The sequence below is a fragment of the Oryzias latipes genome, chromosome 16 (assembly GCF_002234675.1).
Source record: "Oryzias latipes chromosome 16, ASM223467v1".
Classification (NCBI taxonomy): domain Eukaryota; kingdom Metazoa; phylum Chordata; class Actinopteri; order Beloniformes; family Adrianichthyidae; genus Oryzias; species Oryzias latipes.
This window is the reverse complement of record NC_019874.2, coordinates 1,491,776-1,516,667: the sequence shown is the minus strand read 5'-3', so window position 1 is coordinate 1,516,667 and position 24,892 is coordinate 1,491,776. Positions and strand designations below refer to the sequence as shown.

General features: G+C 39.3%; 1 protein-coding gene across 1 annotated transcript; it reads right to left on the bottom strand.

Moving 5' to 3' along the window:
* Positions 1-2,123: 2,123 nt before the first annotated feature.
* Positions 2,124-23,289, bottom strand: has2 (hyaluronan synthase 2). Its single transcript, XM_004086643.4, has 4 exons — positions 22,842-23,289; positions 7,952-8,578; positions 5,956-6,057; positions 2,124-5,880 (listed from the first exon to the last, which is right to left on the bottom strand). The coding sequence occupies exons 2-4, from the start codon at positions 8,576-8,578 to the stop codon at positions 4,951-4,953; spliced, it is 1,659 nt and encodes a 552-aa protein (XP_004086691.1). The 5' UTR covers positions 22,842-23,289; the 3' UTR covers positions 2,124-4,950.
* Positions 23,290-24,892: the final 1,603 nt, after the last annotated feature.

Below are 24,892 nucleotides of genomic sequence, written 5' to 3'. Positions count from 1 at the left end.
GAGGACAAACCCCTGCATGGGATGTACCACCGGACCATAACTGAAGTGGCTGATATCAAGAAGTCCTACCAATGGCTAGAAAGGGCTGGCCTACAGGACAGCACCGAAGCGCTCATCCTGGCAGCTCAGGAACAAGCCCTGAGCACCAGAGCCATAGAGGCTCAGATCTACCACACCAGACAAGACCCAAGGTGTAGAACCTCCACACCAGACAAGACCCAAGGTATAGATCAGGGGTCGGGAACCTAAGGCTCGCGAGCCATATATGGCTCTTTTGATGGTCACATGTGGCTCGCAGACAAATCTTTAATTCAAATTTTTTTTCTTCATTAGACCAGTCCTTCTCGTGCGCGATGCGATGGCAGAGGCGCGCAGTAGTAGCGGTGCTTAGAGAGACAAATCTGCGCCAGCACTAGTATAAGTTTAAAATTGTCTATTAATTCACAGAGTTTGTACCACCCGGAAACCTGTGAATTGCCGTGCCTAAAACTGCGCGCTCCCGTCTCTGAGAAAGAGCGCGCAGTTGCGGGGACGGGATGTGTGAGGGAGAAAGCAGAGGGTGGGGCTGAGGTGTTGTGGGGACAGGCAGCAGGTGAATCGCGCAGGGATTGTAAAAACGTAAAACCCACTGCCTGTCACTCACTGCAGCGTGTGAGTGTGTGTTTGGCTCCAGGTCCGCATGTGAGCAGTCTGTCTCACATCTACAAAACATTCATACCAACCTAAGATCACGTTTAAAGTCTCAACGCCTGCATGAAGCAGAAACTCACCACGTAAACCAGACTAGACCATCAGCAAAACTACCACGAGAAATACTCATCATTTATTAGAAACAGAATAACAATGGTATTAAAAAGAATCCACAGACTTATTGTACTTTAAAAAGGTTGAAATTACATCAAATGCACACATTCACTTGTATTTTAGTTTTAAACATATTGTCGCGGACTGAGTTGGATGGCTGTTGGGCCGCGTTAAAAGTTCTGGAGTTCATTGACCGCATCAAGCAGAGAGCTGATTGGCTCTCAGTTCTGTCGCTCAGCCTGTTGTTAGGTAGTTTGGACCAATGGGGTTCAGCTATGGGCCGAATAAGGGAAAGGGGAGGGCTGCAGCGGGAGCAGGGGAATATAAAGTTGGGAGACGCGCTCTCGTGTCGGCGGGAGAGATTCAGGAGTTGCTGAATTAATTGTTCGGCGTTTGTTGCGGTCTGCAGTAATCGGAATAAAGAACCTTAAAAGAGGTTAAGTCTCCGTGCCTCAGTGTGGGAAAGGGACACTACATTATTGTATGGCTCTTTCGAAATTACATTTCAAAATATGTGGCGTTTATGGCTCTCTTGGCCAAAAAGGTTCCCGACCCCTGGTATAGATCCTCCACACCAGACAAGACCCAAGGTATAGATCTACCACACCAGACAAGACCCAAGGTATAGATCTACCACACCAGACAAGACCCAAGGTATAGATCTACCACACCAGACAAGACCCAAGGTATAGATCCTCCACACCAGACAAGACCCACGGTGTAGATCTACCACACCAGACAAGACCCAAGGTGTAGGCTGTGCAAAGAGGCGCCTGAAACAATCCAGCACATGACTTCAGGGTCAGGTCTCTGTCAAAATTCTGGCTGCAGGTGTGTCTAACACCACATCAGTTCAGATGGTTGTGGACTGTCCACAGGTGACGTCTGTTTGAAAATTCCTTGTTCATAGGTCCCTGTGGTTCTGCTACCTGAAATGCCTCTGCTTTGTAGAATGCTGCAAACTCTGGTTGTGGATCATTTCTCTGCACTTTTTTTTTTACTTTTCAATCTTTAAACCTGGTTTTAGTTTGAAATGATCTAAGTGGCTGTTGGTGTAGCTGAGGTTGCAACTTTTTTTCTTATTTTGTTTAGTACTTTTTCCTTGAATGTACCATTAACAATAATAAGTGACGATTGCTTTATATTTGTTATTAAGCACTTAAATGAGTAACAGGAAGTCACAGAGGACCTAAAAGTGTGAAGCAGAGCCAGTTAGAGGGGCACTAAAGACAAACTACTGTATCACGTTTAATATTCTCCAGCTAGTTTTTCAGTCAAAACGAACCTTCACACCACAAAATTTTAAAAATCGACATAGATAATTATACATTAGCAGCTTTATTTGGGAATGAGACCGTAAATAAAAGTATATACATGAAAACTTTGAGAAATAAATGGATTCAAGAACTTTAACAAAACAATTTTAGTACAACCAAAAAAATGCATCTCACCACTACTGACTGAATCATTTTGTATTTCAGTTTTCCTAATTTGGGGGTTTAGACAAACTTAAAAGGATCAAAATATCACAAGTTTTCATGTGTGATTTCTCTGTAAATTTTCAAACACATTGTCACTCGTTGAACAAATCAACATTTTTGTGAAACAGTTGGCGAGATTATTTTTATTCAGAATGTTTGAAATTAATGTCTTTATTGAATATTGTGCAAAAAACTGAAGTTAAACTCTGGGATTCCATTGTCCCCCCATTTGGTACACCTGGGACAGGTAACTGACAGACACATACACATGCACCCAATTCCTTTTTTCATCCCCAGATGCGTGTTTCCGACGCCACAAGGACAACAAGTATACGAGAACCAGCGGAAGGATTTAAACCCAAAACATCTTCCTGCAAACAAAGAGCATCTTTATGTCATATTATAGTTTCACACAGCAAACAATTATGTTGATATGTAGTTTATGTTACACAACTAAGAATTTACTTTAACTTTTTTTTCTAATTGTCTTTATATTTGGAATTTGAAAAGCAGGGAGAGTGCTTTTCTTAAACCAGTTTTAAATAAATATGCAGTTTTAATTATCAAGTACAAAACAATAATTTATCCAAACAAATTGCATTTCACTGTTATCACAGACATAATTTCCAACTCATAGTTTCACATTGTTTGGTCAAATATACAAGTCACCGTTGGAACAGTTTTAAGCACAACATTTACATTTTTTTCTTCTAAAAACATGAATAAAAATACAAAATCTTTGGCAGATAGACAAAAATAGAACAAACTGTCTTTGGGTCGAAATGCATTAAAGCATAAAATAGAAATTTGTAAACAACTACATCAAAGAACCACCAAAGCAGAAAAATATCCGGCTCGGATTCACAAAACATTGTAGATTTATACCAGTAAAGAGGCAGTTTTGCACTCAGCTTGACAAATGAGTAATAAATTAATGAAACATTTCAGAATCGACAGCGTCCTTGACATTGTACTGCAAAGTCAAGAGAACATACTGAGGTATTTCATCTTAATTATGTCAAGCATGATGCAGAAAATGGGAGAAACATAAAAGTGCTTAATATTTGAACTCATGTTGACACCTGGTCAATAGCAAACATTGGTTTAATTTAATACTAAAATGTGCCTTCGTTCATATTCCCATTAACAAGTAGGACATTTATCCACATCAAAGAAAACATTGTCTCCCACATTTATTCTTCTCTTTGCAGGTCTCATAGTACAGAGAAGCCAAAACGTGTTACAAAATTCCCTCTTACCCAGTCACTGAAAGATGAAATGAAACAAAGCAAAACAAAATCTTTGGACGGATTTTCCACCCAACCAACTTTAAAACATTCTTGATTTTTATGCAAATAAAGAGTCACAGCAGCGGTGAAATGATCCCTGGTGTGTGGTTGTAGGTTCATCCGATTAAATGAAGATCATACTCACCGACACCGAAGAAATAATACTGAGAATACTGTAACTACTGACATTCTCTATCTGTTGTCTCACATTCCTAATTCTCGTCAAATGTTTGCATTCGCTTAAAAAAAAAGGGAACAAACCATCGAAAAACAACACTTTCAATAATCACTTGTAAATGACAGCTACAGATTAGCAGTAACTGTCACTAAACAATAAATATCACTCTACATTTAAGTCTATCACAAACGAGAAGTGCTCTCTGGAGAAACAAATCAAGGTAACTATTTGATTCTCCTGCCAGTTCCAGTTGTGACATTTGTTGCCTTCAAACGAGTGGGAGAGTTTTATAGGCCCAAAGTGTGGGTCACACCATCCCACCTATAGCACAGTACCCTAAGTGGCACTGTGCCCACAAAATGTCCTGTTTGTGGAATTTCAGGAAGGGCTGACCCCCTAAAGCAGATACTTCCGATGAACAGACCTAAAGTGGCTTTCGTCACTAGTTTATGGCATTTATACAGTCACGACAGTGTTTCTTTCAGTATTCATGACTGAAATAACACTGATTACAGAAGGCTGGTTACTGATTACAATCATTCAAGCTGTAGAGTCATTAGACTAGCCCACTTCTCGGTTTTCCTTTATTGGGAAATTGTATTTTATTTAGCTCAGTAAGGGTGTCCAAAAATTTCCAAGACACACGCCGTGTGAACAAAACAAGCTAGAGCGTAAACCGAGCAGCAGAGGCTGAAAACATCGACAGTTTTTATGGCTGCTAAACCGCAATCTTTGATGAAGCCCAGTGAGAATGACAACAACCAGAGGTAGCTAATAAATAATAGGTCCAATACTTTTTTTGTGTCAACCACAAGGCACCTAAACCCACTGGTAAATGTTATCAAAGTTATCAAAGTTGGTTACAAGTAGGTTCATTTCTTTATTTATGTTTAATTTAAAAAGAAGTATTACTACTTAAAAGCAGTTTGTAGAAAAAAATTACATGGTAGCGTGCCTTTATCTGTACCGACTAACCATTAATCATCTTTTGAATTACTCTGCATTGACTTTTACTTAATCATCATCTATATATTGAAGTCAGGAATTACAGTCACTGCAGTCTAAAGTGGTTGAAATCAACCAGTTTGACATCCAGAGCTGTTCTGAATTTATTAAAAAAATAAAATAAAGAGACAGAAAGCAATCCTTTGTAAACAAAAACAAGAGTTCGTGGTACATGATATGTATTGTCTCTATGTCAAACATCCAGCACCATATCAAAATGTGTTTCCTTCTTCCTCTTCCCACATTTGTTTATGAGTGTGGTATATAGCGTCAACAGCATGACCCAGTAACTGGCATAGACCACTGCCCCAATGATCAGAACAATCTTCTCTGATTCGGGAAAGGGTTTTCTTGTCTGCTGGATTACTGTGTATATAATCCCAATGAAAAGGATTGAGAACCAGACAGATATTGGAATAAGACCAATAAAGTTCACCACTATAGTTTTCCTTCCAGAGGTCCCCCAGCCTGACTTGTTGATAGTTGCAATGGCAAACATTTTTGCCGGCAACAGGCTGGACATGTACAGTACAGAATAGAACGACATGAACACCATGACGATGTTGCCTCTGAGGCAGCTTGCAAAAGATGACTTGATCAGTGCCACTGCTTGAACAATAAGTAGAAACAACAAAATATTCCAGAGCCTTCCTTGGTAGAAGAGTTGAATTGCAGTGGCAATGAGAAAAAATGGGAAGAAGCCAGTGATCACAGCTTCATAAGTCATCCATAAATGATGCTTGTGGAACCACATGGAGTTGTAGAGCCATTCTCTAAAGTACGACTTACTCCATCGAGTCTGCTGATTTAACCAGCGCAAATATGTAACTGGAGTCTCAGTGAGGCACTTGGACCTAGCAGTGTATTTGGTTGCATAACCAAGGCTGAGAACCCTGTTGGTGAGATGACGATCATCCCCAAAACTGCAGTGGGACCCCATAAATGTCTGATTGTACCAGTCTTCAAGAAACTCGTGCAACAGGGAGTTTCGGTACATTCCTAATGGCCCGCTGATGCACTGAACACAACCAAAGTAGGATTGGCAAGCCCGCTCGATGTTGAAGGCCATCCAGTATCGAACGCTGCTCAAGAAGGAGATCCATGACTCGTACTTATTTAGGATCTACATGGGACAAAAGATGTTTTAGTATATATCATCTACCTAAAAAATTCTAAAAGACACATGCATGGTATTTACCTGTACATCTCCTCCGACACCTCCTACCATAGGGTCTTCCTCCAGAACCTTCACCATCTCAACTGATGATGCTGGGTCCAGCATGGTGTCAGAGTCACACACCTGCAAAGGGGCCAAGGTGAATGGTAAATGAGGAAGTGTTAACATTAAAAACACCAATTAGTTAAAAACATGTAACATGCCAGAAGTATTTTAAGAAAAAAATCAAGGGAACAGTAAACAAATCAATAAATATAACAAGTATTGACCGTATTTACTGCTCTGAAACAAATACAAAGTGTTCTGTTTACTTAATTTGCAGCCCACTATTTTACTTATGCTCTTCTTATTTTATCCAATAATGGAAAATGTTCTTGAGCTCTATCAGCTGATGAAAAAAATTAACAACAGATCTATTCCTGTTAGAACCTGGTGATAGTAAAAAGGATGTCCAGCTCAATCGTTTCTGTGGCAAAATCCTGGTGTTGCATAAAGGTTCCTGACAGGATTATGGTATGTCTTTCTAAACTGTTTGTTACAGACTTGTTTTTGGTGGAACAAAGTCAGGTGCAGGTGCATGATGCTAAATTACAAACACAGAAATGATGAAGAGGCTTGGCAGTAGATTTCTGTCTCTAACTTCTTAAGACCTGAGCCAATATTTGAGCTAACCCTTTACACACGTAGTCACCTCAGTTAAGCAGAATTAAATACTTTGGTAATATAACCCTGAAGGTGATGACCATGTATGTGGGCACCAGGTCTTAAGAAGTTAAATTTACTTTTGATCTTCAATTGACTGTCAATTTTGCCATGTTAAAAACTGATACCTCTGTAATAGTAGTAACTGTAGGTAAACTGAGTAGTGACAGATTTAATTTTTAAGAAATGTTTTGTTATTTGTATGAATTTAAACTTTATTATTTGTAAATTTTAGGGAAAAAACAAAAATAATAAATAAAAGGTAATTAATTTGATTTGGGCTGCTGGTTAAAACTAATTATTATGGGATTTTAATATCAGCAACAGTCCAAACTTAGTTTAATTTTTACTGTTCTCAATAATGTTTCAATGAATACATCTACATAGACCATGACTTCTTCAATAAATCACTACTCACAGGATAAAAATGGGTCTTTGTGTTTCACCATTGTGTAGGCATATTTACTGTTTGGCACGGCAGTAAATGCTCTTAACCGCTGTGTATTTTCTAAGCCACAGCTACACACACGGCAGCTCACCAGCCAAACAGCTCCCCACATACTTTAAGGGCATGAAACAGCTGAATCATTATTATTTCAGTTTCAAGTCATTATTTTCTTATAAGAACAGACATACTAATTGAAGAGTGTTTTACAGTTGGTCACTCCTTTATGAAGCTGATGTAATGCTGAGCCCTGTAAAACAGATTTGTTATAAGTCGTTGACATCACCTACTGCCCTATGTCAAGCTACACTTTCCAACGTGATGCACCCAGTCACCGTCTGCCCAAAAGCAAAACAAAGGACTCTTTGTGGGGACCATATTTAAATTGGCACATCCCACTTCCCTCCTTTTCTGCTTCTTTACTGTCTATATTCTTATCCAGATTGCTCCATCCAGTCATCTTACAGAGTTTTGCATCCTCATTGCATCCTCCTTCAGATTACAACTTCCTCTCACTTTTGTGTGTGTTTATTGTTATAACACCCACACCTTGACAGTACACAATATCATGGGAACTTTAATTATGGAACCCAATTGCACTGTCACAAATATAAAGTAGCTTTTGCCTGCCAAAATTACATTATTATGTGATTATATGTTTATATGATTATATGAATGAGAGGGTTAGACATACAGATCAATCATGGCTAAGATTTAGAAAAAGATTAAAGAATGTGCTGTTTTAAAGAAACTAAGTGTATCTAAATTAAATCAAGGAATGCTTGCCAAGGCACTGTCCAAGGACAAATTTAACACAGTCCTGTTTAAGCAACATAATTGAATGCACTGATTTTAAAGACTTAGTCCTACCTGAACATAGTCCACGCTCCTTCCCAGTGCTTTGAAGGCTGTATACATGACTTCTCTCTTCCCTCCCCACTTCTGCATGATGCACACACACTTGTTGTTAAGCACATGTCTGGAGACCTGCTGGAGGCTCTCAGCATAGCTCTCATCAGTCTCCTCTGGGCCTCTGTGATGATAATTACTTCGCCACACGTATGTGACTGATCGGTCCCATCCCATGACCTCTTTAAAAATCTCCATCATGTACAAGTCTTCTTCAGAGTTTCCATCGATTACCATGATCACTTTTATCCCAGGATACGTCAGCCTCTTCACTGAAACTAGGCATTTCCTTAGGTAGTTTGGGTCTTCTTGATATGCTGCGATGCACAGTGCCAAGGATTTATTTAGTTTGATTGGTGTCTCTAAGGAACGACGCATCCTTCTGTGTTCTAGGAGTGCAAAAAGGCTTTGAATAATGAGGTGGACAACCAATATGGCCCCATACAAGCCAAAGGAAAGGTGATTTTGGGCGGTAGTGAAGAACTGGTAGCCCATGATGTAGGCAGTGGAGATGCCCACAAGGAGAGACACACCAAACATAGTGGTCCCACATATCCTCAAATAAGTTAGGACTCTCTGACACTTCATCTGTAGATAGAAACAAAAAAAATTCAGATCAGAAAAGCAGTGCAAAAATGTTACACAGCACAAGAGCATGGTAAAAACTTTGTTGGACCTTCATTTTGACAAAGTAGCAGCGGGAAAATTATTGCTGCTACCTTCAGTGAAACAAAGTCGGAAGTATGGTGAATCTGAATCTAAAACACAATAAAAACAACCACAAAAAGGAAGGAAAACAATATTTTAGAAAGCATCACTCAACAAAACTTGTTTCCTTTTGTTCTGTAATCGGACTTGAGTTGTTTTTAGCTAAAGCTGAAACAGACTAACGGAGGTAACGAGGTTTCTTAACTGAATTGTAACAACCTGGCAGTCCCTGCTAATTATCCTCCTATCCTCGAAAGACACACAGAATGCTGCAGAGAACATTTCATGTGAAGTTTCTTTTCTTTTCCTTCCCACAGAGGTTGATAAAATGATTTGACTTTAGAAAGTGATTTTCCATTTTTTATTGGAGAATACAGGTAAGTCATTCTCTGTTGTGTCTGAACATAATCCTAAGCTTAAAGCTTTTTTCCTCTTGTTTTGTTGCTACCGCCATCTGTTTGGCAGGCCAACAGAGACCCACTGCAAGAGTGGCTTGGATGGACTCCATGGTGAGGGGACCACCCTGTGATGTCATTTGTTTATATCTCTGGAAAGAGCTTGACAGACCTCTTCGCTTTTGAAAGTGTTCAAGAATGCTTCATGTCTTGCATGACTTCATACAAACTGCATTAGTAAAAAACATTTTCTTTCATAACCTTTTGATTGAAGAGTGGTTGTTTGGTCACTCCGTTTCATGCAGGTATTCTCCATGATGGCAAAGGAAACTCTGATTCAAACGTCAGCTATGCTCTATCCAAATTTTCTGTCCCAAAACTTGTTCAGAGTGAGGCTGCCAGCTATAGATAGACTAACTTCAATTTTTTGAGGTTATCTTAATTTTTTTATGTTGCACATTTCTCCTTCCTCTCTGAAGAGGGACGTAACAGGCGGTCTCAACATTTTATTTAACATTCCAAACATGGATTTTGACGCTAAGCTCACTTCTGGCCCAAACAGCACATGTTGTGATCCATGGTGGGCCTCACTCATGACCTTCAGGACAATTATGTCAATGTGATACTTGCCAATGCTGTAACAAGTTCCAGAAGTAGCCAAGACTTGGTCTAAGTGTGTCTTTTATTAGGTCCTGATCCCAGATTGTGTTCATTTGATCATTCTGATGTAAAAAGAAAAAGGTACATCATGCATGCAACATCAGGCACATTATTAAGACACGTAAATCTGGATGAACAATAAAGTCATCAAAAGAAGCATACACAAAGCCAGTGGGTGTTTGTGAATTGGCAATAGTTCTTCACACCACACCTAAACACAAAAGACAGATGGTGGGAAGGGAAAGTAATACAAAGAGAGAATGAGAGAGGGAGGTAAAAGATAGTTAGGGTGAGGGGCAAAAGAAAGGAGGGCTAGAGGGAGATTTGGAAAATAAAAAGCTGTCTGAAACAGACATAGGAAATAAAAATAAGCAAAACACTAAAAAATAGTTGGAAAACTGAGACAGAACCCTGATTCAGAGAAATGAGCAGAAGCACACGCACATCCACTCTGGCTGAGACATAAAGACATGCTCATTTGATCATTGCTTGTAGGCCACACCAGAGCAAAAGCCTTCTCTGGCACTTGGGTCTTAACAACAGCCAGTCATTTACAACCCAGCATATGCAGATACACAGATACTCACATTCAAAAGGTTTTTAACCAACAAAGAATGAGTCAGAATTGAAATCTGCATGTGGAAATGAGTTACATTGACCTCTTTTAACCCGCCGGTGCAAGTGAACATGTTGGAATTCTATTTTAGGTACAAATGTAAGTAAGCAGAGAAGACTCTCCATCCATGAATAATACAACAAGTGTGAAGGGAATATGTGCTCCTTTGATCAACTGATGAAAGACTTTGGGAACTTAAAGTTGAGTTTATGTTCTTCACATTTACTGTTGTCACTAAATTGCCTTTTTTTTAGAATCTCCTCTTTCATTCTGGATTTGTGATACAGTGCAACGGGCAAGGGTCAAACTAACAATTAGCTTAGACTACCGAAAAATGAATCATGAATTAAGGGGAAAAAGAAGTTCTTCCAAGCCTGGTTTAAGTCTTAGTGAAGTATAACCTCTGATGAGAACAGTGTCATCAGCATATAGGAGGTGTCCGCACCTGTTTGGTGAAATTAAACTTTAAATTGAAGATGTTGATGAAATCATCCCAACTTTGCATTTGTTTTCATTTCAGACTTATTATTCCAGTGTGTGTTGTGCGTGTGAGCATGTCCAATCTTGCAGTAATCTTTGGCTGGAGGATTCACCAAAAACACATTCTAACATAATTAACAGCCTCCTGAGTGGAATTCCCTATATTTAATATCAGAAATGGTTTAATGACAAAATCACATAAAAGTAGATGAGTTAGAAATTTGACAATGAGTGTAAACTATTGAGAAACTCATTTAAACTGTTGACGTTTTTTCTCATCTCAACGTTTTGAGACAAAATGTGGCTGAACTAATATTACCTATGACAGAGAAAATGATGGTTAACTACAGGAGAGAAATATTGTATGGCACCATGTTAATTTTATGTGTTGATAGCAGGCTTGCTATTGCTGGCTTTTAAGAGGTTGAAGGTCAAAAATAGATGAAGCTCACTGCTAAAAGTTAGAATCTCTCCAAAATCTTCAACCACAAATGTACATACAGCTCTAAAAGTTTCAGTTCAGGCTTTGAATAAACCTCACTCAGTGTTTTGAACTTTTTTTTGAAGAGAAAACTCAACACCAATCATAACAATTAAGATCTCTTTCAATTAAGGATTTTATTGGTTAATTCCAAAGATGGTCAGTTCTCCTGCGATGTGTAATGTGTCAAGAGGAAGAAACCTGGTCTTAAAGACTCACTCTGATGAAACTGGTGTTTTACTGATGATGAAGGGCATTTATAAAGAAAATTAAGGTTAAAATTGCAAATAGTCCAACACATTTATTACAACAAAATGCACATTGCATTTCTAAATGTGTATAGCATAAGGTTTGCTGTTTCTGAAAATGGCCCTGCATGCAGTAATATGCATTTCTTTCTGCAAATTAGGGATTTAGGGGATCCTTCACTGTAAAGTGTGCATGTTTTAGTCATTGTGTGTACATGATCACAAACATTGGAGGAATACGTGTGTGTGTGTGTGTTTGTGTTTGTGTCAGCAGTCACATGAGAGCAGTGAAATCTCTGTCAGCAGGGTTCCAGCTCAGGACCAGAGTTTAAACATAAAATAAAACAGAGTGAGTCACGCTCCGTGAGTCTTTTTTCAGTGAATGTTTGATGTGTTTGTGGGTCATTATTGTATCATCTGCTCAGAATAAGACTCTGGTTCAGAAGTAAAGTTTGCTGGTCTTTCTAAAGTTGAATGGACATAAAGTTTACAGTATATATTTATGTCAGGGTGACTAGCAGGTCACAGTTGGGACTATTATGTTTACTAAATTCTACAGGACTTTCCAGATTTCAAACTATTGTTGGTCCTCTTTGGCTGGGTCTCTTGGAGGAGGGAGAGTAAACGGGAATAAGTTGAAAGTTGGCTCCTTTCTTAAACTGGCAGGGTTTCTAGAAGTGACAAGTGCCAAGTCTGAAATATTTGCCCATATCAGATAACTTCCACTAATCTCATTTAAGTCAGCATGTTAATGATGTTCTGAATATAGTTATACATATCTAACCTCAAGGTTTAACTGCAAAGCAGATTTCTGACCATTTGGGCCCAAATTTGAGCAAGGAAAGTATTTGATCTGAATTATGAGGTACCTAACTAACAGGAATGACATAAACTCATTTTCTCTCCTCTCACTAGACTTTTATTCCAAATAAGCAAATGAAGTAATTTAATGTAGGATGTTCTCCGATGAAAAGGAGTGGATCCAGATTAAATTATTTGATTTGGATAAAAAGACATTCAGGAAGTTTCCTCAAGGAAATCAGGGGTCTTGGAAGACTTCAGTCATGAACCAAATAAAACATAGTTTTGTTGGGCATTAAAGGGCCTATAACATGCAGAATTAATGTTCATTCTTCACAAACAACAGCCCAAAAGCGGTATTTTGATCCAGTCACACATTTCTGAGTATTCCTCTAAAAGACTGCGCTCTGAGCACCAGCCCCTCTCAATCCATGAAAACAAGAGGGTTTTTACATTGTGACATCACAAAGTGAGAACAGCCCCTTCCAGGAAAAGTCTGCACTGCTAACACCCCCCCCCCACCCCCCCACCAGGTTAACACACACACCCACTTTCTCCGCAGAGCTAATGGTGATCAGCTAAACACTTTCCTTTTTTGTGCACAACATGCACATCCATCTTTGTTTGACATGTGTTTGTTTTCGTGGGCGAAATGCAGACACACTGCTGAGGTTGACTTCATGAAATGGGCGGTACCCACCAAAGGCGGAGCATCAGAGATTGAGTCGTCTTACTTCCAGGTAGAATTATTTGTTTCATTTTTTTTCTTCACTTTTCCTTGAGACTTTTTAAATTTGGGAAAAGACCTTATGGTGTCAGAATAGCAACGGTCTGTTTAGCTATGAGTGGAACATGTGAGAAGCTCCACAGATGCACGTCTGTCATCATATTTATCCACTGACAGCATTTGGGTACTTTTCACTGCAGATAGAAAACCCCAAAACAGGAGATAGTAAAGTTTAACAGTGTTTATGGAGCTTCATCTAAGCCCATCACCAAATTATTAACTGACTTCTTGGTTCTTTTGTTATCAGACAGGGTTGTGTTTTTTACATACCTGACATGTTTCAACGGAGGTCTTCCGTCTTCATCAGAGTCGTCATCAGATGTTGCCGCGGCGCATCAGATCCAATCTGATGACGACTCTGATGAAGACGGAAGACATCTGTCGAAACATGTCAGGTATGTGAAAAACACAACCCGTGTCTAATAACTATGAACTATGAACAAACACTATGAACTTTATTGCACTAAATTTAAACCCTACTTAGGGGAGTGGTGGACAAAATTTCATTTGTTCAGATATTGGCCACTACAAGAACCATTCTGCATGTGATACTTGGAACAAGCAGCCTCTGCAAGGAATACTACAATACTGCTTTGTGTACTTGGCTGGGAAAACCAAAACACACCAACCTGACTCTGAATTCATGCTACGACAGACGTCTTATTCAAGTGTGGTTTAATTGGTCTCTACACAAACTGCCTTGCCAAATCTGGTAACTATTAGGAACACCAGGAACACTGGACTGCAGCCAATTGTCCGGACACTTGGCTCTAATTGCTCTGGTCCAGGGGTGTCCAAACTCAGTCTGAGAGGTCCAGTATCCCTTTCAGATGTTTCAAAATATTCCATTCCTACCTATGGCTGATTTTCTGAATCTTGTATAAACAGCATGCAGGCAAAATCAAAATCCTCTGACTTTGTTTAGCTGTCCACATTGGCTGGGTAGCCTTAACCTAGTTGAGGCATCCCACCAGTAAACTGCTCAAGATGTCTCTAAATTACAGTGATCTAACCCTATTTGAAAAAGGATCCCACTTTTAAGTTGAAACCAGCAGTCATTACAATAAAAGCTTAATTTAATTTGACCTGGTGATCCATATTTACTGCCAAAATCAGTGTTTATGGAGCTGCTGAAATCCCTTATAAAGTGAATGAAACAAAAGAAGAAACCAGAAACAGGTGTTATGGGATGTCCAACCTTTTCCAGTTTTTTATAGTGTTTTGTTTTTTAACATTTTATTTTGATTTCTGGAAATTACTTTTTTTTCTGAAATATGGTTTGATATCTAAAATGTAATGCTGATTTGCATTCAGGGCCACCATACTCACAGGAGCACACATCTACATTCTATCATTTTAAACTGCAGTTTATGCTTTCTCTTTTCTCTTGATTCATCAAAGCTAACTTGATCTTGTTACAGTTTACAGCTCAAGAACCGAGATGCAGAGTAAAACTTGATGCAAAAGGCCAAGTTTGAAGACTTTAATAACAGCAGACCAAAACCACGGAGTAGCAGACAAAACGCTCCAACACAGAGATATAAGACAAGGTGGCTTAAATAGACATATAGCCCAATCAACTAACAGCGTCCAGCTGTGGACTCCAGCAGGAAGCACAGGTGAGTGGGCGGAGCAGGAGGGAGAAGCCACAGCAGACTGGGGGGCTATTCCAGGAAGCATGTTTACACTAGCCTGACTTTAAGCCTGAACTCTGGCTGAAATCCGCCTGAACTTGCTTACTCTGGGTATGTCGGTTCCAAAAGACCGGATATGAGTTAGCGTAATTACGCTCAACTTGGTAACCCTGGGTTAATGCACGTGCACGGCAGGTACATAAAGACATTCTCAATAGATCGCTGATTTCTGGAGTCACCATGGAAACGCGTGGAGAAAAAAAGAGAGCGCCACACTTCAGTGAGACGGAGTCGGAGATTAATGACGGGATATGAAGATTATAAAACCATCAAAAAAGTAACACGGCTGCATCAACAAAAGAAAGCGTTTGTAGAAAAAGAACAGACAAAGTAAACACACGAGTTTCTGATCTTGTTTCCATTTTCCTTGTGATATATATATATATATATACAGTGATCCCTCACTATAACACGGTTTACTTTTGACGGTTTCGCTACTTCACAGATTTGCATCGTGCATTGAGTTCTGCATTCTGATTGGCTAAAAAGTCACTCCGCTTCTTCTCTACCTGTGCGTCAGTAACGTTGCAGTTTAATATGTACACGTACGTAAAACAGCTTGCCAAATTTACAACACGTACGTGCAAATCATCTTGCAATTTCGAGTTTCTCTAAAACCTATAGAAAAAGAGAGCAACAACAACTGCCAATCACTATGTTCTTCTCCCGAACAAACACACCTGCACCGCAGGTTTCAAAAGAAGAAAACACTGCAGAGCGGCTCAGTCTAATAAATAGCAGTGAAATACACCTGAGTCGCTTTTTTTCCGACTATACTTTGTATTTTTTTCATAATCATTTTAAATTTTCTCCAGTTTAATCCAATTACTCGGGTCGCGGTGGGCGGGGCTAATCTCCGCGATTTGAAGCCTTCTGTTCACATTGATGAGTAAAATTATTATTTGACAGTACAGTACAGAAGTTATTTGTTGAAAAATATAAAGTAATTTTATTTGTGAAAGAAATGCTTGAGCCTGTAAAATGGTTTGTTCTTTCTTTTCAATGTATAATAGACTATTTAATTGTATAATAATTGTAAAAAAAAAAAAAAGAAAAAATAAGAGAGGTTTCTACTTCACGGATTTTGCCTATCACGGGTTCTTTTTGGAATGTAACCCCCGCGAAAAACAAGGGTTTACTGTATATATATATATATATATATATATATATATATATATATATATATATATATATATATATATATATATATATATATATATATAAAACTTATCCAATTTTGCCACCTTAAATGAATTACTTCTATTGGTAACAAGTAATTGAGTAAAATGTATTCAACCTAATTTCTTACGTCTATAAGATTCAATAATTGTTTATACAACTCAAATTTACTAACTAATATTACTCCAATTCAATTAATACTTTTTCCATCTTAATGAATTATAATTCTTGAACTCTCATATGATTAAGTTTGAACCGGCAGATATACTCATTTTTATAACAATACCATAACTGCATTTATTTAATTAGAGAATTTCTGAAACTATCTTTACTGCACCAGACAAAAGGGGTGCTATTTAAACTCCTCATTCTCTCCCTCCCTCTCACTCATGGTGCAGAGACTTAAGCAAAGTAGGACAAAATAACTCAACAAAACACGGAAAAGCACAGTAAAACAGCTATACAACTAAACACATTTGGTCAAAAAGCCACACTTAAACCCAAATCAGTCCAGACAGGCAAAGGGAATGGTATCCCACAATCCCTTGCGGTGCCGATTTAAAAGCAGCACCAAAGTTACACCTACTTAATTGAATTAATTTGAATGAAAGTAAAATAAATGTCTGATAACTACATTTTATTTTTAAATTGACTTAACAAAAAAAATGATTTATCTTAACTGAAGCAAATAACTAAGTTAGATCAAAGTGAAAAAGTTTATCTTTCCAACATCCATATGTGGTCTTATCACCCTCTCACGGTGGAAAAAGTATTATCTGAGCTTCTTCATCCACTAAATCATCTTCAAATGGACACGCCATGCTGCTGCACCTCTCTGAAAACAAACTAACCTTCAACTAAACCTGCCCCAGACCAGGTTATGTTCAGAGCATGAGTTGCTATGGCAACTTGACCTACCCTGAAACATACCTCTATTTTTGGAACTTAAAGCTGAGGTTATCCACTTCCTTAGCCTCAAACTTACCGTGGGAGCTAGCATAACCTGCTTTCTGGAATACCCCCCTGGAATACCCCCCAGGCATTGTGACTGTTGGCAGTCTGTGACATCACATGCAAAACTCCCTATTCCACCAATGAGAAGAGGGGATGTGAAAGGGGGCCGGACAATGATTCTCAAGTTTGGTTCAACTATATGATTCTTTTGATGGTCAAACTGTTCTAATAAACTTCAAGAATAAACAGTAAATGCAGAATTTTTAAGAAAAACTTGCAAACAAATTTTAGAAAATCAATTAAAAAAATTATAATGGAACCCATTTTTTTTCTTTTTTGGTGGCTAAACTGCATTTAATTATAGGTGTACCCTTTCATGCAGCCTTGTGCTACTCTGAATGACACTGAATGAAACATAAGGACGAGTGGATTTTGAAAGCTGGAGCGCCGCAGCAGCTGACCCTCCTCACTCCAGCTTTTCTTCACCTCTTCCCATTCATAGCCCCCCTCCCCACTTTGTGATGGCAGCATGCTCTTGATGTGGAAGCTTTGTCATTCTAAAGGCTGGAGTGAAACAAAAACACCACCCACTGAGCTGCAATCCATTTCTACTTAAACAGATGAATAGAGGTGAGCAGAGCAACAAATGGCAAAGCTAGGATGCTGCTGGATCCAGAGTGTGCTACGTTTGACACCTTTCCCTTCCTTTTTCCTCTTCCTAAAGCAATACCTTTTTCACCTTCTAGGTGCTATCAAACTATTGCTCAGGTGGTAAAAAGACGGTTTACATTCTCCTTAAAAGTGTGCAAAGATTTTCTTGTAGTGTGTGCATCCTCTCATGTCTTTGCTCTTCTTTAAAGTTAAAAGGGAAAATAGAAGCAAACTGGTTAGTGCTTCAATACAATTAGTACTAATTTTAGGTCATACTAGAGTGATGTATAATTTTTCTACAGTTTACTGGTGTGTTGCAGAAACACAACTTCTATTTGCAGTTCAGTGCATTCCTGCTTTGGAGAATCAGGATGTGTTGCGATCTGAGTAATGCATAAATATCTTTTACATATTGTCCAGATTGGATCAATACATTGTCTTTTCATGTATTTTTTCAGATGAGCTGAGAATTTGTTTCAAAGAACAAATCAAGGCGAACTAAGTCCTGTTCTATTTTGTGAATAAAAATCAGAAAAGATTCTTTAAAAAAGGCACTAATTAGTTACAGGTTATGCAGATGGCATAAAAATACACTAAGCAGGTTAAAACTATCTATTTAAATTAGGGTTGTGCCGATGGACGATATCATCGTCCATCGTGATGGGTGACTGACATCCCGATGGAGAGACCACCATCGTGATGCCACGCCCCTGCGCGTCGACATCATAAGCCGCGGTTACATGTACAAAATATCTTGATGGGATCAACGGTCGGATTAGAATCCAACCGTGTACATGGGCCCAGAAAAATGTTTTCAGAATATAAAAACGTTCACTGAGGTCACAATTTCGGTCGGAATAAATCATTCGCACACGCGCAGTATTCGCACATGCGCAGTTTGAAAACCGGAAGAGGATACAACTTCCGCCGAGCGGCTTTTTTTCCAAACTTTATTGAAGGTAACAATTCAATACAAAACGATAACAGCACCGAGCAGCTATATACATTGACATGTCAGCTCGGTAAAATACGAGACGATCTTCTAAACGTGCTTTTAATAATGTTACGGTTATTATGAAACACCTGTTCGCTCATCATTTAAATTTTAATCCGTGTGGTCAGTGCTTTTTCTGAACGAAGCCAGGATTAGCAGTATGCTAACACGGGCTAACAACATTAGCTTTGGGTGGCGCTGCATCCTGTGAATAACATCAGCCTTTATTTAGTCGGGACACGACTGGAAACACAAATCCACGTCATTGATTGAATGTTTTCTAAGGACTGAGCGAAATTTCTGCTTTGAAGCTCAAACCGCTGTGTGTCTGCTGACGATCCGAACTGTGCTCAGACACACGTTTAGACCCGGTTCTGAGTTTGATAGCTCGTCGTACCCCTAGAGCTGCGGGACGGATCGCAGTCTTAAATCTCCCACACATACCGCTCATGTACCCCCCCCCCCTTCCCATCAAACATAAAGCTGTAAATCCGCCCTCCGCCGGTCCACTTCGCTAGTTAAGTGCGGGAGCGGACCACTTCTTTTCTATTTTGCTTGTTACTTTTTCTGTTAAAGTCACTTCCCTCAGTTTATACTGGATCATCGCGGATTAACCATTAGTTGGGAGATAAAATGAAAAAAGCAAAATAACGAATAGCAGTTATATAAGAACGAAAAATGTAAAAATACCCCCCCCCCCCCGATGATGTCATCGTCCATCCCGATGGTTGACAGCAAACATCGTCAACGGCCAAATTAGGGGACATCGCCCAACCCTAATTTAAATGTGCTTCAAACCACTAGCAGCCAGTGACTCTGCCCCTCCCACAGACAGCTAAAGGAAGCCCAGATGAAATGACCTTTTTAGTTTCAATCATTTATAAACTTTGAATTCGACTAAAATTTGATTTGCAGTCACTTTTCTAAGCTTTCTCTCTAAGAAATTAGTGACAAAGAAAATATTTTAAAGTCCCACTCAAATCATCTTTTGATTTATTTTTCAAAGCATTCTCCGAAGGTCTTTTACTTATGATTATACTGAAAATACCTGTGTTGCTTTCGAGGACATAGTTTCTGCAGAGCGGCAGGAGTTCATCAGAAATTTGCCTCTAGTTGACACTGCTAAGCATTACTTAATTTCCCATCACCCCTTCGTGTACACTCTCTCCCGCTAGCTTACAGCCCCTCACACCCCAATCTAACATTACCGGTGTAGGTACCATGACCATAACAACCGTTCGGGGTCCTTTGACTGGTGCTGATGTCACATTATGTGATTGGCTGTCCATTCAGATGCCAGCTCGTTCAAGGAAAATGAAGACTTGCATTGATTGTAGCGCCTATGTCACTGCTAAAGGCTTTTTCAAACAGTAGTTTTTTGGCTGCTACCGATTCACCACAATTTGAAATGAAGAAATAGTCAGACAATTGTTATCTTAACTTTCTTTATACATGTCCTTCATCATCTGTAAAAGGCCACAAGAACATGTTAAAAACACCATTTTCATTTGAGTGGGTCTTCAATTTACTTTAGACCAATTCATTTTAAGAAGGCTTGAAGGACTAATGGAGCTAACACTTCATTTATCTGCCAACAGGCTGTAATCAGCAGAGCTCTAAAATAAATGGCTTCCTCTTACAAGATAACGGACTATCCATAGCATTCTGCATGGCCCCTTGATAGACGTGTTGGATTTAGAGTATTTATGTCCCCAACCCCCAGGCCGCGGACCGGCACTGGCCCGTGAAAATTTAGCGTGACGTCATACCGGTCCATGATTTTAAGAAGGTTGGGGACCATTGATTTAGAGGAAGACAAGTTTACAGTGTTTCAACAGGCATGGCCCAATTATAAAATGCCAACAAATTTAAATCTATATTTGTCCTATCAATATACATATATATATATATATATATATATATATATATATATATATATATATATATATATATATATATATATATATATATATATATATATATATATATATATATATATATTTTATATATATGTATATGTATATTGTATATTGCATAGACTTTTGTAAATCTACCTTTAGCTTAACTTTGAATATTGTTGCGATTTTATTGGATTGGTCATTACGTCATTTTGTTTCGATCTTTTTATATTGTTTGAAGCTGTTTGAGTTAAAGTTAAAGTTTAATCTAGGAGAAAAATCTACAAAAAAATGGGCAGTTTAGCTATAATAATCACCTACTTATCAGATATATTTATAAATACCACTTTCAATAAGTTTACTGCCAGGATATTGTCCAAGCTTTTAGTCATTGTTGCCTCTTTAAATGTACCCAGCCATGTTTTCTTTCTTGCATTTCATACTCTTTTACTAAAAGAACTCTTTTTAGTTTACTTTCTATCTTTTTGTCCATTGAATAGTTCCGTCTGTGTTTACACTGTCATTGAACCTGACCAGGGTTCACTTGCAGGAAGACCAGAACTGAGATGAGCTTTCACGTCTACCTATCTTAGAAAACAAACTGTGATATGGAGCCCCCTTGGACTTTGAATTAACAACATATTAAGGTAAATTGCTACATCCAAAAATAACCTTGAAATCCTAACAGTAAAGATCACATTTCAAGTGTGGCTGCTCTGCAGCTTAAAGAAATGAAATAACCTCTGCAAACACACAAGTGTTAACACCTTCCTGTAAGTGGCTCTGGATGACGTAGTGGGAATCAACTTAAAGACCTCGCTGACATCCAGAACTGTACTTTTACTGCAGCACTGCCTGGGTGCTTTTTCACCAAGGCAACCTGGAAAAAACTATGGCAGAATACATGAGGTAGATGGTGTGTGGAGGGAGGGGCTATGAATAAGCACTCTCCCTAAGCCTCAGTAGTTATATTCTGCCAGCCTTAAGCCCTGAGGAGCTATACAATGAAGCCCCCTTGCTGAGAGTAGAAATAGCACGTGAGAGTTGTTGTGAGCTCTAATGGAGGCCAGGCTTGGAATGGCTTCCTGTGTTTAAGTGGTAGACTTCTGTGTGGAAGGGAACTGATGAGTTTGCAGTTGTAGCATGCAGCAACTTTTACCTTTTCTACATGTTTTGACATTAACAGCAGCAATGCAAAGTCACAGTAGGTCATCCATCTTTGATTTTTTATAGAGTGACCCACTGAAATCACTAAATTGTAAAAGCCGTCCTCAATGCACACAAAGCTGGAATAAATAGAGGAACTGCCTGGAGGCTGAGGTTAGGACCCGGTTAGTAGTTTGGATGCCTTTAGAAAAACAAAAAGTTCACACCTTTGCTGATGAAAGACTATAGCTTTCAAATTGCAAATGAACAAATTATATATTGAGGGTCCAGTACAGGTGGAACCTCTTCATGCAGGGTCATGATTAAAAAAAAGTCTTGACGGTGAGAGGAACCTCTGTTTTTCCAGTTCTGGCACACGTGTTGCTTTCTTGAACATAAAACTTCATGGTAAAACAAAAACGCAGCTCCAGTTGTGAGTAGATTTAATGTAAAGGAAGAAACCTTTTCTTCGATGAGGGAATAAATGTGAGGAATGCTCAACTTGCAGCTCACAGATGGGCATTCCTTGAGTGGGTTTTTACACTAGACGAGCCAACAGTGGGAGGATATTCGCAGACTGAGAGGTGGACATAGGAAGAGGATGTGTCAGAGGACTGGGACAGATGTTCATTTGGATTACTTTTGCTGAATTAGGCTTTTGTTGACATTTTTGCTTCTGAATGAAGAACATCTAACAGAGAAAACCCAATGATCCCAACAAAATAACTAAATAGAAAGAAGAGAAAGAAAAGAAAAGGGCTTCTGAAATATTTACTAAATGAAAGTAATTCCCATGAGTGCACTTTACATCAAAATTTGCGCTCATAACAACGCAAGCAAATTAAGCCTTCTGATTGGATCAGAAATTACGCAGAGCAAGTAACTAATTAATACTTAAAGGCTATGTCAAGAAAGATGGGAAGTTGTATTTTACCATGTAAATCAAAGACAAGAAAGTTGGGCTAAAACATATAAAACGGCGGATGACGGGAAAATATAAAAAGTCCAATCCTAAAATCAATTTCAAATTTCCAGCAATCATGGCATCTTCTTCTCAGGGTGCAAACTGACTGTTTTTTTTTTTTCAAGTGAAAAAGACATATGCAGGTCAACTAGGAGGCGTGTCGCCGGTCCAGATCCCCGACCCGCAGCCACTTACCTTGGCTTGAAGTCTTCTCGGTCGTCCACCAGAGGGGATGCGGTCAGCTCCGGTTCCGATCCACGCGGAGAAAAAGTTTTCGCAAAGTTTGCCGGACTCTCATGAATGCGCTCTAAGTTCTTCTCATTCATCAAAATGAATCGCTTAATTTTCTTCAGATGAGGTGCTGTGCATGTGTCGCCTACAAATCACCCTGACATAATTCATATACAAATGTATAAATGCATTATAACGTGTAAAAAATCATAAATAATCCTCTCCACATCCACTTCTCAGGGTTTCATTCATATTTTAAAAAATGTCAGAGAGAAAAAAATAAGGTATATGAAAATCAGTCAAATGTCTTAAGGTGTTTTAGATGTCCTCCAACAACCGGGAACTCTGCTGCGTTTCTGTGATTCCGTCCAGATGCATGCGCGCGCGCGCACAACTTCGTTTCTGGTCGTTGCGGCTCCCAAACCGCTCTTACCGGGATGGGACAGATTGGCCTGTTGTTTTGATAAGAGGAGGGAGGTTTTGGGGGGGGGGGGGGGGGGGGTGTAAGGAGGAGCAACGGAGACTAAAAAGGGGGCAGAGTGAGAAGAAAGAGGCTCACTCATTCAAACTCAGAAACTAGGAAAAAACGGGAATTTGTTTCTAATGACTTGCCATGCCCCCATTTACCCCCCACCCCCCACCTCATCCGACCGAATCAAATCCTTCATTCTACTGCTTATGGCGAGAAAAATGCACTTTATGGTCATTATAATCGTTCAAAAATAGTAAACACAAAGCAGTGAGTCAGCAGGAGGAAAAGGGCGCACATGGCAGCGGCGCTAATGTTGTGGAATTTCAGTCACTGCATTTATTCAGCGCGTGCAGTTCATAGGTTTGGCCTGCAGGTGGTGCTGTGCAATGCAAAACTCACACTGGCTGGGGTTCTCCTTTCTCCTACAGTAGCTCCTCTAACGTCAGGAGGGATAACAAAAGAAAAAAAGGAAAACACGTCATGAACTTTTCCCTAGAACCTGGAAAATCACAAGAAAACGCAGTGTTGTAATTTTCAAGGAAAAGAAACTCAAGAGATTTTGCAGGCAGGGAAAATAGAGGCTTTGCAGATCAATGACACAAACTGAAAGTATGGCAATGCAACATGCTGTTTTACTTGGGATGACCTGTGTCATTCTGCCCTTTAAAACGTAGGCCTGTCACCCATGTTACAAAGAAATACAAAACTATACATTTAATAAATGAACAATGGATTTACTAAAAACGTATCTGAAAAAATATAGTTAGTTTAATAAGGAGAGGAGAGGACTGTAAGTGAAGTTACTGAAATATGTGCATAAATTAGGTCCATGCATTTTTGGTGGTGAGGCTCTCCATCGATGATGTCTTGTGTGCTTTGGATAAGCTTGGACTGTTGATGTATAAACCCTAGAGGATAGACGCTGATGGTGGTTAAGGGTCAGATCACGTCAAAGCATTGTTGCAGGTAGAGAACAGGGCAAATGTATGACCTTGTTAGAAAGCTGAAAGTGCGTTACAGTCCCATTCATCCATTCACACACACATTCACACACTGATGGTGACTCCGGCACCGAACACTGGCACCAAGCTTTAATCACCAGGAAGAATGTGAGGTTCAATGTCTTGCCCAAGGACACTTTGACACATGGGCGGGAATCGACCCTCAAGGTAGTTCTACCTCTGAACTCTGGCTGCCCCACAAAAGGTGGAGGAGGGCCTCTGGTGTCTAGAATTCAAGGACGACCAATCAAAAACCTGCATCATTTTCTAGGACATAGTTTCTGCAAAGCGGCAGGAGTTGGCCCAGAAGGAAGCCTCCGCTTGCTCCCATGATCCTTTGTTTACACCCTCTCCCACTAACTTACAGCCCTCACAACCCCAAGCTAACATTAGCGGTGCAGCAAAAATGGCGAGTAATATCAGAGCTTTCCAGCTGTACACTTTATAGCCAGATGCCATCTTGGACGAGGAAAAAAGACGTCAAGCGCATTATTTTTCTGTAAGAGGATGTATCAGAACTAAGAGCTTTTTCAAATTAATCT

Coding starts and splice junctions, on each gene's coding strand:
- has2 (XM_004086643.4), bottom strand. CDS start 8,578: ATGAAGTGTCAGAGAGTCCTAACTTATTTGAGGATATGTGGGACCACT. Junction 6,058..7,951: donor GGAGCGTGGACTATGTTCAG/GTAGGACTAAGT, acceptor GCCCCTTTGCAG/GTGTGTGACTCTGACACCAT. Junction 5,881..5,955: donor GTGTCGGAGGAGATGTACAG/GTAAATACCATG, acceptor TGTCCCATGTAG/ATCCTAAATAAGTACGAGTC.